This window comes from Antennarius striatus, chromosome 7 (assembly GCF_040054535.1).
Source record: "Antennarius striatus isolate MH-2024 chromosome 7, ASM4005453v1, whole genome shotgun sequence".
Taxonomy (NCBI): domain Eukaryota; kingdom Metazoa; phylum Chordata; class Actinopteri; order Lophiiformes; family Antennariidae; genus Antennarius; species Antennarius striatus.
This window is the reverse complement of record NC_090782.1, coordinates 7,066,342-7,082,292: the sequence shown is the minus strand read 5'-3', so window position 1 is coordinate 7,082,292 and position 15,951 is coordinate 7,066,342. Positions and strand designations below refer to the sequence as shown.

The 15,951-nt window shown below is 41.8% G+C and overlaps 2 protein-coding genes and 1 long non-coding RNA gene across 3 annotated transcripts in view; 1 reads left to right on the top strand and 2 right to left on the bottom strand.

Annotated features, from left to right (window-relative positions):
- The window catches only part of arhgef18b (rho/rac guanine nucleotide exchange factor (GEF) 18b), a 38,614-nt gene extending 31,128 nt beyond the window's left edge, over positions 1 to 7,486 (bottom strand). Inside the window, exon 1 of the mRNA XM_068319101.1 lies at positions 6,884 to 7,486. Coding sequence (XP_068175202.1) covers positions 6,884 to 7,109 — 226 coding nt within the window. The 5' untranslated portion in view covers positions 7,110 to 7,486. The remainder of the gene's footprint in view (positions 1 to 6,883) is intronic.
- LOC137598684 (uncharacterized) lies at positions 6,440 to 8,406 on the top strand. Its single transcript, XR_011036722.1, has 3 exons — positions 6,440 to 6,556; positions 6,894 to 6,960; positions 7,837 to 8,406. It is a non-coding gene; the product is annotated as an uncharacterized lncRNA (long non-coding RNA).
- A 111-nt stretch (positions 8,407 to 8,517) lies between these two features.
- Positions 8,518 to 15,951, bottom strand: part of insrb (insulin receptor b) — an 81,455-nt gene continuing 74,021 nt past the window's right edge. The window contains exon 23 of the mRNA XM_068319107.1: positions 8,518 to 15,857. Coding sequence (XP_068175208.1) covers positions 15,503 to 15,857 — 355 coding nt within the window. The 3' untranslated portion in view covers positions 8,518 to 15,502. The remainder of the gene's footprint in view (positions 15,858 to 15,951) is intronic.

Sequence of the window (15,951 nt, the reverse complement as noted above, 5' to 3'; positions counted from 1 at the left end):
TGTCAGCCTCAGACTCAGACTCAGACTCAGTTTCAGTCTCAGTCTCAGACAGGCCCCGTCCACATGATGACGTTTTTTTAAAAAAACGCAACTTGTTAAAAATGCATGGAAAACGATTCCCGTCCACATGACAGCGTTTTCAAAAAAATCTCCGTCCACACGTAAACACAGCAGTGCGCCTTTGAAGACGGCTATAAGCATGCCAAACCATGTGGTGGCAGTATTGAGTCAAATTTTATCCAATAGGAATCCTCCGTGTTTTGCTGTCACAACACACGGGCCCATAAATATGACGTCAAAGAGGTTTTCGTCGCAGGCAAGACGTCAGCGTTTTTAGAAAGTTGCGGATACACCGTCCACACGACAACGCAGACCCAGGGTTTTAAAAAAAATCCACCTCGGCCAGCGTTTTCAAAAAGTTGCGTTTTCCTTGCGGATATCTGCGTTGTCGTGTGGACGGAAGGCGTAAACACAACAAAAAAGTTGCGTTTTAAAAAAATCCGTCATCGTGTGGACGGAGCCTCATCAGTCTCAGCCTCAGTCTCAGCCTATAAAACATAAATGCTTGGATCATGTTTGTGGAACCCAAAAAGAATAAAATAGTACCTTTCCATGAACACAAATGATTAATAATTATCACTATCGGTGTACACAATATTTCCTAATCATTCATCCAATATCCAGACCTTATTGATACCTGACAGGTGGAGGAGGTTGTGTGATCACACTTGTTTGTTATGGGTTGACTTTGAGCCACAAATACCTAGATTCAGACTTAATGTCTTGACAACCTCAATTTATCTGATTTCACAGAACTGATCAAGTTAAAGAAGTTGTTTGAACCAAAACTCTGACCCGGTGATGACTGCTGGGGTCCCCCCTTGAAAACAAGACATAATCCTGATAATATCCTGAAACTAACCTGGCACTCCTATTCTTTTCCTTCCAGATAATTCTGTTTATTTAAGCCTGTTAGTGACTGAGGATTGGCTCTCATGTCTTGTTTTGATCTCACTGCATGTATGTAGGAGAGCTGGGGTCCTGCTGCACGGTGAGATGAAACGCAGACAGGCCACACAAGTCCTGCTCCGTGTCCTACTATAAACCAGTAGCAGAGAGACGCGCTCACATAAACATTCACACACACACCGTGCATCTATTTTCTATATTACTAAATCACTGCCTGAGGCTGTGGGATGGCAGCATCCCCTCTGGAGGGGGAATCTGTTCATGTCCAAATCCCCATCATGCTATAAACTCCAACAGCACAGACCTGCTGCCGCTGCCTGATGCCGTCTCATAGCAGCGCTGCAGCCTTTTATGGTGGGCCTCTTGTATCTGCTAGTGCATCTTGTAAGGATGAAACATCAGTGTGTGTGTGTGTGTGTGTGTGTGTGTGTGTGTGTGTGTGTGTGTGTGTGTGTGTGTGTGTGTGTGTTATATCAGCTTGTTATACCGGTTTGTCTAAAACTGTTGTTTGACTGTTCTGAACTGAATGATCATGAAACTTTTGGAGGTTTCACGATTTTATAGTTAATGATTAATGTCAAACCATAAGCAATTATTTATTTATCTATGTATTTATTCATTTTTTTTCATGAAAATGTCTCTTTTTCCCTATAAGAACTTCTTTAGATGTCTGCTGATGAGGGACACGCCATGTCTTTCCATCTTGGAGGTGAGACACGTTCAAACCTCAAACGTCTTTGACACATAAAATAAATCCTCTTTAATAAAGTTTGGTTTCAGGACTAAATAAATGAAATAATCGAGACATGGTTTGATAATTTCCTTAAAATAAACAATACACCACTGTATTTTGAATTCACAAATCTTCACATTTTTAAATTTAAAAAAAAATTCTTCTCTAATTCTTGCTGTTTGTCCCTGGAGTTTGTTCTGAAAACAGATGAACATGTTCAGGTCTGCTGCTCCTCAATCAGGAAACCATGTGTTGGTGCATTTGTTTTAAATTTGTTGGTTTGTGTTGTCTCCTACTTTCCCAGGATACTGCTGTAGAAAAGAGTTGAAACCTTAATTATTAAATTAAGGGAAATGAAATACTTAAAATATTTATAATAAAAAGACCACCTGTGATTTTGAGGCTACATTTTCATCTCTGTTCTTCGATTACCAGCAGGTAATCAAAGTCACACCCTAAGACAATGGGATAGACTCCAGCTCCCTGCTACCTGCGCAAGCGGATGAAGCAGGTTGAGGAAATAAATGAATGAATGAATGAATGAGTGAATGTTTGGTGTGAATCAGAAAAAGGTAATATTTATTTATTATAAATAATACTGATAATATATTGTTATAATAGAATATCATAGTAATAATATTTCAAGGTGTGACATTGTTCAACACTTTACTTAATTTCTTGATGAATAATTGATGTTTCCTGATGGAAGCATCAGGTATCCGTGTAGGAGTGTGAGAAAATGGTCCAGATCAAAATGAGAATCTACCAGATTTAAAAACTGCTTGTTACAATTCCAGTAACCTTAGATCGTAGTTTCATATCTGCGATTAAACAGAGGTATGCACTCAGCGTAGTTGTAGTTGTTGTTGTTGTTATGACGGGGTTTGAAACATTTGAAGCAATGTGACACGAGGGGAACGCTGTCACTCTGTGTTCACCACATACATGACAGTCACGAGAGGAAGTCAGTCCTCATATGATACGGTCAGCTGAAGAACTGGACACCAAGTTCTATCAAACAGATGATGACACAACAAGCACATCGTCACAAAATTACAGTTTGTGACAGATCTCAGTCTGATTCCGTGTGTGTGTGTGTGTGTGTGTGTGTGTGTGTGCAGGTGGACAGAGAGCACAGAGGCTTTCAGATCTGAGGCAGGAACACATCAAAACAACAGAGAGCCTGTTTGATCCGACGCTCATCTGAACTCCGTATCAAAGCAGGAAGCAGGAGAAGCTCCGTCCAGAGCAAAATGTTACAACCGCACTCCTGTCGGTCTGAACAGACATATTCTTCTGCACAGGCTTCATGGTGAAAAAGCATGAGTGAACTAACAGAGACGGACAAGCAGAAGAAAGAAGAAATAAGTTGCTGCCTCGATCATCTCTGCTTGTCTTAATCGATCAAACCACCAGTGCTACAGCAATCCTCTAGAAATAAGCCGCATATGATAGAGTGACACTTCTGTCATCAGTTCCAACACACAACATGATTATCTTACAATGAAGAGCTAGAGCTTCCTTATTAACGATGCATGTATGGTGACATTTCTATGTTCTTATGACCCATAAATGAAGCAGAATGACACTGAAGTTTGCACCAAACTCATCTGATGCTCTGCAGCTGTCACACAATATCAACCCCAATCCAGGTCACACACAGATCGTCCTCCTCCCAGTCTTCTCTTTGAACCTTCTACAAAAGCATCTGAGACATGAGGTGACTGCCACACTCCCACCGTACCTCTCTTGAAAGACCATCTCTTCATCCAGAGTTTAGAGAAGGAGGGCCAGGAGTGGTTGAGAGGAGAACCCGCCATAGCAGCAGCACAAACCAGTCGCTCATTCACTAAAACTATAGGTCCTCTGGCAGCAAGTGAGACCAGGAAGGGGGAGAAAAACTGGGCAAGGGGATAGGAGGGACAGAGGGAGGGTAGAGAGAGAGAGAGAGAGAGAGAGAGAGAGAGAGAGAGAAAGAGGGGGGGAGTGAGAGTTTCTTCCTTGAAGGACAGCATAAAAGATGACAGCAGGTAGAGACAGATCAAAGAAAGAATGGAAGAATGGAGCTGGGGTTTTAATTTGGAGGGGGGGGGGTAAGTTAAGGAAGAAAATATGTTTCAAATGTTTAAAATAATCAACAGCTAATAACTCATCTGGGAATCAACTTAAGTGTGTCCATAAGGCCTGCTTCAGTGCCTGCAGACTGGTGTGAAGATCCCGTGGTTTTCAGGAAATGATGCAGAAACAGAAAAAGAGAAGGAAGACGATGCAATGAAGGGAGTGTGCAGAGACATGCCAAACAGAGTCGCATACCCAGCTATTGTTGTTTATTCTCTGTATGAATCACAGAGATCACCACATCCTTTCAGAAGAGGTGAAATGAGGCGCTTTCAAAATGCTGTGCAGAGTAACAGAGAATACAGGAGAGAGAGAGCTCACCGCTACCACTACTAGGTGCAGAGCCTGGCGACTGTTGCCACCACTGTGCTTTTAATTTGCACAAGTGTAACGTTGGATAACTGTCAAGTTCAGATCACTGCACATCAAATGGAAAAGTCTCCCTACTTTCCCACAGACAAGGCAGAGAAGTAAATAGTAAAACCCATTTGAAAAATACCTCACATCGCCAACAAAACAATAAGAAAATACAAATCAGAGTATTTGTGTTAGGGCTAGGGGTTAGGGTCAAGGTTAGGGTTAGGGTTGGGATTAGGGTTAAAGTCGGGTTAGGGGCTAGGGTCAAGGTCAGGGTTAGGATTAGGGTAAGGGGTACTGTTAGGGGTTAGGGTTAGCCTAGGGTTAGGGTTAGAGGTTAATGTTAGGGTTACGATTAGGGTCAGGTTTAGGGTTAGGGTTAGGGTTAGCCTAGGGTTAGGGTTAGGGGTTAGGATTAGGGTAAGGGTTAGCCTAGGGTTAGGGTTAGGGGTTAGGGTTAGGGTTAGAATTAGGGTCAGGGTTAGGGTTAGGGATTAGGGTTAGGGTTAGACTAGGGTTAGGGGTTAGGGTTAGGGATAAGGGTTAGAGTTATGGTTAGCCTAAGGTTAGGGTTACAGTTAGGGTTAGGGTCAGGGTTAGGATTAGGGTTAGCCTAGGGTTAAGGGTTAGGGTTAGGGTAAACCGAGGGTTAGGGTTAGGAGTTAGGATTAGGGTTAGAATTAGGGTCAGGGTTAGGGTTAGACTAGGGTTAGGGGTTAGGGTTAGTGACAAGGGTTAGAGTTATGGTTAGCCTAAGGTTAGGGTTAGGGTTAGGGTTAGGGTTAGGGTCAGGGTTAGGATTAGGGTTAGCCTAGGGTTAGGGGTTAGGGTTAGGGTAAACCGAGGGTTAGGGTTAGGAGTTAGGATTAGAATTAGGGTCAGGGTTAGGGTTAGACTAGGGTTAGGGGTTAGGGTTAGGGATAAGGGTTAGAGTTATGGTTATCCTAAAGTTAGGGTTACGGTTAGGGTTAGGGTCAGGGTTAGGATTAGGGTTAACCTAGGGTTAGGGTTGGGGTTAGGGTCAGGGTAAAAAAAGTCAAAAAAAGTCAATCTTTCTTTATTGTCATTATACACACACAGATGGTACAACGAAATTTCGAGGCCAGATGGATAGTTGGTCTAAGGGTTAGCCTAAGGTTAGGGTTAGGGGTTAGGATTAGGGTTAGCCTAGGGTTAGGCTTAGGGGTTAGAGGTTAGGGTTAGGGGTATCCCTAAAGTCAGGGTTAGCCTGGCATTACGGTTGGGCTTAGGGTCAGGGTTATGGTTTGGGGCTAGGGGTTAGGGTTAGCCCAGGGTTAGGGTCAGGGTTAGGGTTTGGATTTAGGGATTAGGGTTAGCCTAGGGTTAAGGTTAGGATCAAGGTTAGGGTTAGGGGTTGCGATTAGGGTTAGATTTTAGGGTTAGAGTTAGGGTTAAAGGTTAGGGTTAGCCTAAAGTTAGGGTTAGATGTAGGGTTAGCCTAGAGTTAGGAGTTGGAGTTAGGGTTAGTCTAACCCTAGGTTAGGGGTTGGAGTTAGGGTTAGCCTAACCCTAGGTTAGAGGTTGGAGTTAGGGTTAGCCTAACCCTAGGCTAACCTTAAGCCCTGACCCTAACCCCTAACCATTACCCCTAACCCTACCCCTAACCATTACCTAGGCTAACCCTAACCCATTACCCTAACCCCTAAACATAACCCTAATCCTGACCCCTAACCCGAACCCTAACCCTAGGCCATCTGATTGCTTTCTTAATATTTTAATTCATAGTATCTATGTTGAGCAAAAAAAGAAAGTGGTCGGACGAATATGTGCAACGGGCGGCCATGGCTCAGTGGTAGAGCAGGTTGTCCAACGATTCAAGATCGGTGGTTCGATTCCCACTCCCGCCGAGTCATTTGTCGTTGTGTCCTTGGGCAACACACTTTACCCCTCTTGGGCACTCGCTGGTGTGCAAATGTTTGTGATTGTTCCGCTGGTGGTCGGAGGGACCGGAGGCGCGGATTGGCAGCCACGCCTCCAGCAGTCTGCCCCAGGGCAGCCGTGGCTACATGGGTACGAATGAGGAGTGAATGAATAATGGATCCAATGCAAAGCGTCTTTGAGTGTCCAGAAAAGCGCTATATAAACCTAATCCATTATTATTATTATTAACGTGAATTCACATGTACTGTATAACTGAACGTGATGGGAGTCAGCGTTCTGCATGATTTACAATGACAAGTTGAGCAATGCTAGTCTCACACTGGCAAAAATAAAGCAACACTTCCTTAAGCTGCGTGGAAAACAACAGAAACAGACTTTGCTGTGAAAATGACATCAGAGTAGCGCTGGACAAGGTGAAGCCACACACATCTGAACTGGTCTCTCAATAACAACAGCAGAAGTTACTCTGATTTGCAGGTAGGTAATTTCATGTGAGTTCATGCACTGTCTTGGTTTTGTTCTTTGAAAAAGGTGACATTAATGCACAATTCATTAAATACACCAGTAAAACATATACTGTACTTATATCTTACATTCAAAAAATATATATATATACAGTATATATTTTACTAAAGAGTTCGGTGAGTGAGCATATGAAACCAGCAGGGTTCGGTACCTCCAACAAGGTAAAGAACCACTGCCCTTGGCTAACCCTAACCCTAACTCTGACCCTAACCCTTAACTCTAAATCTAACCCTGGCCCTAACCCCTAACCCTGATAACCTTGACTTAAACTCTACTTACATTTGTTCAGTGTGAAAAGATGGCGGCAAGAAAATGTTGGCTGTTCTCCACAACGTCCAGAGATCAGAGAAGTGAAGGTGTGTTCATTCGCAGAGTCAGGATCTGAAGCCTGCTTCCTCTTTTGTCTCATTGTGTGCAGCTGAGAACAAAGTGCTGCTGATTGGCCCATACACAGTTTCACACACACCAGTGTGTGTGTTCCGAGGAAAACACCATGCTGTTGCATAAGAGCGAGTCACTTCACAGATTTCATCACTTTCTGATCTGAACTAAACTCAAACCTGATGCTGTTACAGTTGGACATCAGTGCTTCACTGAGTGGCTCATCAACAGACTTGTGGTCTGCAGCCTCACACATTTGATCCAACTGCATCCTTTAAAAATTGAATTGGGAAATGTTGAGCTGGCCTTGAAGGTGTGTAAAAAAAAAGTACGATTTATATTCTGTCTGACCAACTGCCTCAGGATACTCTTGAGAAAGACACTGAAATTGAGCCTCTTAAAGAAATAAAAGTAAATGTGTGGAGGAAGTAGTTTTTTCCCCCTCAAAAATACTGTTCAAATAAAAGTCAAATATATCCGTCAAATAAATGCAGTATCATTTTTACAGCCATAAGCAAATTTATTCAATCTCATTATTACTATTATTTATTAGCTTTACTGACAAAATTCTTTACATGATTCATGCACAATAATGTCATCAGAATAGTTTAAGCAGCTCTGTGTAACAGATTAAGCTCTCTGCTTTTATAATGACACATCTGTAGTACTTTGAACAGACACCACTGCTATGACCTGTTGTAAACATGTAAACAATGTAAACATTGTAAACAGGGACAGCTTTTGGAAGCCTTTTGAGGAATCTTAGCCCGTTCCTCCTCGATAAAGCTATCAGTTGTAGGTAATGTACATTAATTTGCTTACATGCTTCAACACCTCTTACATGTCTTTAGATTTCTGATAGGACTCAAGTAGTATGACTGTGAAGGCCACTCCGGGATGCTTCAGCACTTCTTCAGAAAACCAGTCTGCATAGATTTCCAGGTCATTTCGGAATATCTGATGATGCACAAGCTTCCGCTTCCTCACAGATGATGTTTTCTTTAAAGACGTTGTGACACTTGATGGAATCCACGTTTTCCTCCCCACGCTGCAGCCTTCCAGCTCTGAGGAGGCAGAGCCGCGTCACTGAGTGCTTAACGTTTTGAAACGTTTTATCTTCATTGACCAACCCAAACTGTTCCTTTTGTGATTTAGTTAGCAGCAGAGAAATATTTTGTAATGTCAAACAGATCATTTTGACTCCACTTGAATTCAACTACTTATTGTATTGATCTATTGTGACAAATGCATTAAAATGAGTTTAATCTAATTCCCGTAGATTTATGTAAAGCAGTGCATCATATTTGAGGTTATCCTAACTCTTGTGACTTATGTAGCTCAGTAATTTATAAAGCAGCATGAAAAGGACATAAAGCAGCGTCTCTTCACACCAACCTTGTAATGTCATGGTACAAATAAAGCTTCTCCTTTTGTGATTTGCACACAATAGTTTTTCTCTGACAGTGAAATCCACCCTGTGTAGAATCTATCTGCCTCAATCAGTGAAGTGTGAAAAGACACATATCCTCCAGTAATTGTATTCATAATTTTAATATAAACAGTTAATTGAATAATTTACACACAGCAAGATTTTTATTTTCATATCATTGCAACATTTTCTGTACATGTCACTACTTGGCTCTCCTTTGAAAACATAGAAAAAATAAATTGTCAAGCGTTCATTTAGTCATGGCACATTTTTGATCCTGTACATTACGCACATATTTCTGTGTGTGTGTGTGTGTGTGTGTGATTGTGTGCGTTCAGTATGTTGATATACGTGATACATAAAGATAATGGCACATTTGGATCCAGTGTGAGGGATGAAGCGATCTCAGTGGGCTGCGGGTTTGGACTGTACAAACACACATTTACACCTGTGTCGACACACACACACACACACACACACACACTGATGTCTCCACATGTTTTACACACAGTGTATCCCAGAATTAATACATCAGCGTGTTCATCAGCAATAAACGACATTAATAGAAGAGGTATCCTGCAAGACTACACACAGCATTCTAAGGACCACCTATGTGCACTGAGGAGACAGACTTGAAGGAGCAGCGATCAGAGACAAAGAAAGCGTGATAGACTTGAACCCAGGACAACAGACACACTCCATTAATCTGAACGATGTACAGCACAGGGAACAGACAGATAAATAGAAAGTCTGGGTGTGGAAACTGGAGCAGACCACTGGACTGACAAAATGATTTTAAACTTCAGAAGAGACTGCCACACGGTCCATCGGTAATCAATGGCAGATCTCTCTAATCAATAACATCAACAGTTCATTGTCACATGGCTGACACAGTACTACTCGTATCGCTGAAGGCTTGTCACCATTACACTCTGACGTAGTCTAGTGTTCTAGAGGAAGATGATGCCGCCGTCTGTTTGTCACGCATCAATTTTCTCAACTCCCATCAAAGTCAATGAGCGTTTTCTCCTTAAAACACATGCAGATTTACAATCTAAACGTTAAGGTGTCTACTTGTGGAAACATCGATAAAGTTTCCTTCTCTTTTTTAGCTTATTTAAAGATTCCATCACTCCTCTTCTTCACAAGGAGGCGCAGTGGTCGTTTCCAGTTTTTCACATAGAATAAAAATGCGTTAGCAAATTAAATACATCGTTTATCACACAACAACATCTTGACGGGTGACACATCTGAGACAAAGCTCCACACGGGATTTGGGTGGGATGAAATGCATGACGTGGGTCAACATTCAGAACATGCAGAAGGCTAAGAGCAGGATTGATTTCAGGCCACACATCGTTTAGGTCTTGTTGCCAGGCTGAGCCCTCAAACTGGATTGTGCTGCTCCTGATTATTACATCAACAGATTCCACTCTGCTCTTCTCTCTGTAGTGGGTTGTATCATGAAAAACAACAAAACATCTACCCTTTTCAATTTAGAAAAAAAGTTATATACATATCGATAATAATTTTAAATTTTTAATGTACAAGAGTAGTAAAAGTTTACAGTCAGAAAAAGTAATTGTATTTGACCTCCATACTTTGGCTAAAAAACTGATATCCACATCTCTAAAGTGTAATATTTTTTCTTTTCCTTAAAATAAAACAATAATACATAAAATGCTTTGTTCTCACCCTGTCCCGTCACTAGCATGCTCTGTAAAACCACGTTCATCAAAATTCAACAAAACAAACGTCCCCTTCTCTTCAGTCAAGTGCTTTTGTTTTGTTTGGGGTTTTTTTTTTTTTGGTCTTTTTTTTTTTTTTTTAAGTGGGGGGGTTGTAGTTAAGAGCTTATTAATCAGCTGATTTCTTAAAAATCACAATGATTTTACATGGACATCCCCAATTGTAATTCAATGACTTGTTGCAAATCTTTTTTCTTCTTTATTTTCATGTGCTTTGGGGGTCTTGCTGTCAAAACAGAAAAATAAATCACTACACCTGAATTTATAAAAGCTATCCGCTGGTTTAGATGATTCATGTTTCATGCACAAAAACAAGTCAGAGCCTAGCAGTGTAGAGACACAAGTCCAAAATTTTGGTAAAAATCAAATTTCATATAATTCAAATTAGAGAATTTTCCACCAAGCAATCAGATTTTCTCTGCAGATACAACCAAAGAACACAGAATGAATCCAACATAATCGTCGTTTTTTGTTTTTTTTTTCTCCCCCATTTCCAGTTTGGAGATGGAAAATCCTCTAGTGATCGTTGGAGACAACCCCTTTAGTGGCGGGTCTGCTCTCTGGGTGAGGGGGAGGGGGGTGTCAGGAGGGCCATCAGTGTGAGCAAGGCACTATGGATCGGGGGCCCTGTTTACGTCACCACTCTTGACCTGCAATGCTCCCATCCATCCGCTAGAGGGCAGTCCAGACCGCGTCACGTCAGAGAAGAGGATTCCTGATAAACCTCAGAAAGATTTCAGACTTTTGAAAAGGGTGTTTGGACTTTTATTGTTGAAAACTCCATGTTACTTTTTGCAATGGTACTGAGAACTTGCGCTTCAGTCAGAGTAGATAACAGGTAGGTAGGTAGCTGTTCTTCCTCCTCATCCTCTTTATCCTTGAACCACAAAGCATCAGGCTGCCTCCCTGAGACGAAGTTACAATCTAGATTTGATGTCCGTTAACAGTTATTATGGCACACAGGATTGTCCCAGTCCAGCTTTTATTCTCCTTTTCAGAGGAGGGAGGGGGTTCCTCCTCTTTGAAACGCTTTAACCAGCCCAGACGTCAGTGTCCTGGTCGTCCAAAACAGACCCAATCCATGGCAATGACAGAAAATAAAGGTTATCTCTTGATATTCACAGTAGAAAAAATATACATACAAAACAAAAAAAATCAGAACAGAGACACACACACAAACCAACAACAACTGGAGGAAACATAGGACTTGAATCTGTGTTGAATAAAATCAACTGGACTTGACCAGGAAAAGCTTGAAGATGTTTGGCCTCCTTCAGCCACCATTTGAATGTTAACTGTTTTGACTACAAACAAGAGAGAAGAGGAGGAGGAGTAGGGCTTTCTGCCAGATGATGTCACATCCCCAGAAACCAGCAGAGCTGCTGCCACATACAATCCACAGATTCTGTGTATATGGAAATAGGAAAGAGACACAATAAAGCTATGCTGCTCCTTCCAGTGTCTGGAGGGAGCCAGAAAAGGTCTAAACTGTAGTAACAATAAAAGTTAAAGGCGTCCATGAGGCCAATTTACCGTCTGATGCTCAACATGAATAAGTGCTACGGGTAGCAAATAGAAGAGGGTTGCACTTGCATATCTTGAAAGAGTGTTACTGAACTCCACACCAATGGCTGAAAATGAGCTCGATAATCCAAAACGTTAAAATAGAAACAATAAAAGATATCAGCCAGTGTCAGCTTCCCCCCAGAAAAAAAGACAGGATACCAAGAGGCAGAGGGGTTTAGCAGAGTTGACAAATTCATATATATTTATATAAAAAAAATTACATTTGAAATGAGGGGATGCTAAGCGACTGACAGGGATGATTTAGGCTGTTTGGACTGATTCCTCCATATGCACTGAGGTAGACTCTGGCCACACACAAAAACAACAACAATTACTTAGGAACTAACTAACTACCACTCCTGCTGCTCACCACCAGCTACTCCACCGGTACAACAACAAACTAGGCTTTAGCATCGCTCCACCTTCAAACACTTCAAAATGCTTGACTAAAGAGCTAACTGTGTTCTTCTCATACAATGACAATGATCATAATAAAATAAATATCTGTTATTTTAAAGATATGGGCACCATCTCAATTGAAAATTGCATATGCATGTGAACATCACCACAAGATTAGCAACCTAAGTCGAGGTGGAGACAGGAGCTATGTCCCACTTCCATACTACACACCAATTCTGACTGGGTTTTGAGTCTGTAGTGTGTGTGTGTGGTTTTTTTCTGGTAAATTAAGTACACTCAAAGTACAAAAATGTACTAACAGCCAAAAACATAGGATTAAGATAAGAATGTAGCATTAGCATATAGTGTGGAATTGCGACACAGCAAAGGTCCACCATTTTTCTGTTGTGTACGCAAAATCGACAGGAATCAGGTTTTTTTTTTTGTTTTAATTTTGTTTTGTTTTTTACTTTTATTTTCCAAACTATATCACAGATTATTTAAAGTACAAAAGCTCAAGATTGTAACACCTCAGAATAATTAGGTAAAATCTACATCATTACCTCAGGCGCCTCTGCGTGCCTACAGCACAGACCCGGGCCGATCCACAGTGTTGCTTCTAAAGCACTAGGTGAACATTAGTGTTCAAACCTCAACGCTGGCAACAAGCTGAAACAAAAGGTACCGAATAAAAATTCCCCCAAAGACATCTGCTCCTTCTCTCCCAGAAAACAACAGCGTTTCAAGTCGACAAACACGGATGCAGATGCTGCTTTGTTCCCCGGTGCCTCTCCGGCCTCACAGCCAGCAGAGAGAGCACAGAGGCCTGTGTTTGTGGGTCGCTCGCCAAAAACTAGCCTGGACGTGGCTCTGCGTTTGAAAGGCACTGGTAAAACATGGAGGCAGCTTCTCTGCTTTCTCAGACTCTGATTCTGTGGGTTTGTTGTTGACAGAAAGCTGCCAACACTTTGGCTATAGTATAAGTGCTGAATGCTGTTCGGCTAGATTGGCAAGCACACCGGTCAGTGCGTCCGGATACAAAGAGCACAGGCCGACCGTCACATCCCGCCACTGACTGCTGTCAGAGAGACCAGGGTGCACACACAATCAGCTGTGAAACTGATGCCTTGGTGAACTAACGGTTTAAACTCAAGGGTAAGCGATGAGGACAGCTATGAGTAAGGGTGCAATTTACAGGAATGTTTCTGATAAGGGGTGGGGTGGGGTGACAAACTTCAAATACTCCATTATTATAAAGGAAAAGCACATCTTTTATGTCTGTTCTGGATCGGACGGGGTGAGGTGATCGTAAAGGTTTTGCCAGCAGGCATGCAAAACAGGCGGTTGACGTGGGAACGAAGCGGTTCCGGCTAAATCCTGGAATGTCAGACCTGAGTGAAATAACTGCTGCACACCATCTAACTGCATGTGATAGCAGAGAGAATAACAGGATTAACAACACATCAGTCACACACAGGCCCTCTGTCTCTCCCAGACACAGTGTTAGAGACGCCAACCCCTCCACTACCTGCTGTGGACTCTGTATACAGTTGGAACTTCATTTCCATATTTCCCCAGCCCTCCACCACAAAAAGTGGAAATTTCCATTTTGAGCAGTAAGCTCAGAAGCCAAAAGGGAAGCTTCGTGAAAACTGAAGAGGGAGGGCACGCAGGAGGTGCAGAGCAAAAGGTACAACAGCGAGAGGAAACTGGTATGTGCAGATTTGATAAAACTCTCCACAGAACACTGAAGGTCTTGCTCTGTGCCGGTGCTCAGCTCAGGTAGGAACACAAACTCAGATTTAAATGCTGATTTTACAAAAATACTTTTATCAAAAACTGCTTCTTTTCTCCGCTTCACCTGCGTTTGGTTGAGAGCTGAAAAGTCAAGCCGACATGAAATCACCAGGCAAAGACAAACTCTCGACATTCCCTAACATCGCTGACGGCTAACAACAACCCAACCAGTACAGACACGTCACAGACACGATAGACCTGTGATAAAGAGACGCACAAAGACCTCAGCTCCAGTGTGATCTGACCAGACACACAGCGGACACACAGACAAACCCACAACAGGTGCACCTCCATCAAAGAGACACCTCATTCCCCTTTATAAAATGTTTTTGTTGGTTTTTTTTTTTTTTTTGGTTATTCTGTTGTTGTAAAGTTGCACCCAAATACTGACAGCTCTCAGTGGTTACGAAGTTATTATAAAAAAGAAATCATACAGTGAGTTGATAATAATTCTCCTCTCCCATTCAGAGGGAGTAGAGTATTCAAAGGGTGGACTGCAGGCCCTAGACAGAGAGCTCTGATGATAGTGTGATTTCTGGGGCTACAAAAATAAGAAAATTTAAAAACCCAGAAAGACAAAAACCTGGCCAACAAAATACAAGCAAAGCCTCTGATGAATAATATTACAAATATGAGCTATTTACAAAAACATCAATATGTTATCTATTATATAGATAATATTGGCACGTGGATACCAATATTCCATATAAACTATATATATTATATATATTTCTATAACCACTAAAATATATTGGAGCAGCAGCTATTGGTCAGTCTGAGGAACTATTTTGTCCAATTCTTAACTGTTTAAACATCCTTCAGCCATATAGTGAGGACACAGAAATAAAATCAAGAAGAAGAAAAAAAGAAAATGAAAGAGCAAATATCAATAAGAGCAAATAAATTAAAATTATTTAACCAAAAACCCAATGAATCTGTGTGTAGTTTGGAATTCTGCAGACAAAAAAAAAAAAAAAGATTCCTCTAGGAATAGATGTTTGTTCTAGGATCAAGTCTCTCAAAGTCATCCTCCTGTTCCAAACTGATTAAGTAACTGTTCAAAAGGAAATTAGTATAAACGCTGATAGACGCTCCTCTTTGTTGATAGGCCACATATAAAAAGGCCACAATTTGAGTATTAAGATTTCTCTTGAAGAAAAATGCACAGAAAAGCAGAGTGGAAGGGAGAAGAGGGGCGAGTCTAGAAGAGGCGTAAGCAGCCTTCTTGGTTGTCTAAGGTTTGTTGTGTTCACAGTCTATTTTTATCCGTTTCCATCTTAAGTCCTGGAAACATGGCAATAATGAAAAACAGTACATGAGTACTAATGTGTTGTAGAGGAAGTTAAAAAAGTGTTACACCATGTTTACATCCCTTGCTTGCCTGTTTGGCAGCCATGAGGAAGATAATGAAAAGTCCTGAGATCTGTGGATTTTTTTTTGAAGGTCTTCTCCAAGAAAAAGAAAATTATCATAAGAAATGAAAGAAACATGAAAGATAAGGGAAAGACAGACTGGTAGAGAAAAACAGGAGTGAAGAGAGGATGGGGTTAAATGAGTTCTTTCAGGAAAAAGAAAATGTTAGGAAGGGCTAGATCTAGGCAACGATAAGATTCGTCCGTTTTTCTTGCCACCATTCATGTGTGTGTAGGGAACGTGCTCCTCATAGTTCCCTCTGAGGGCCACCGACGGCCCGCTGTCCCTGCTCAAGATCTCCTCTCTCTGTGAGTATGAAGACGGGTCCAGGGGAATGCTCTCCATGTTGTCCAGGTCCAAGTCGAACTCCTCGGTCTCTGGGACTTTGTTCTCCTCGCTGTAGAAGAAGGAGACCTCCTGGAAAGATGGGTGCAGGTCCTCTCGCAGCATGTCGATGATCTCGTGGAACATCGGCCGCATCTTGGGGTTGTACTGCCAGCACATCTGCATCAGGCTGTGCCTGGGAAACAGGAAAAAGAGACGCAGCTTAAACCTTTAGCCCTATATTCAGATACAGGAGAAATGCAATGAGCTCAAGCAGGTGACGAGGATTT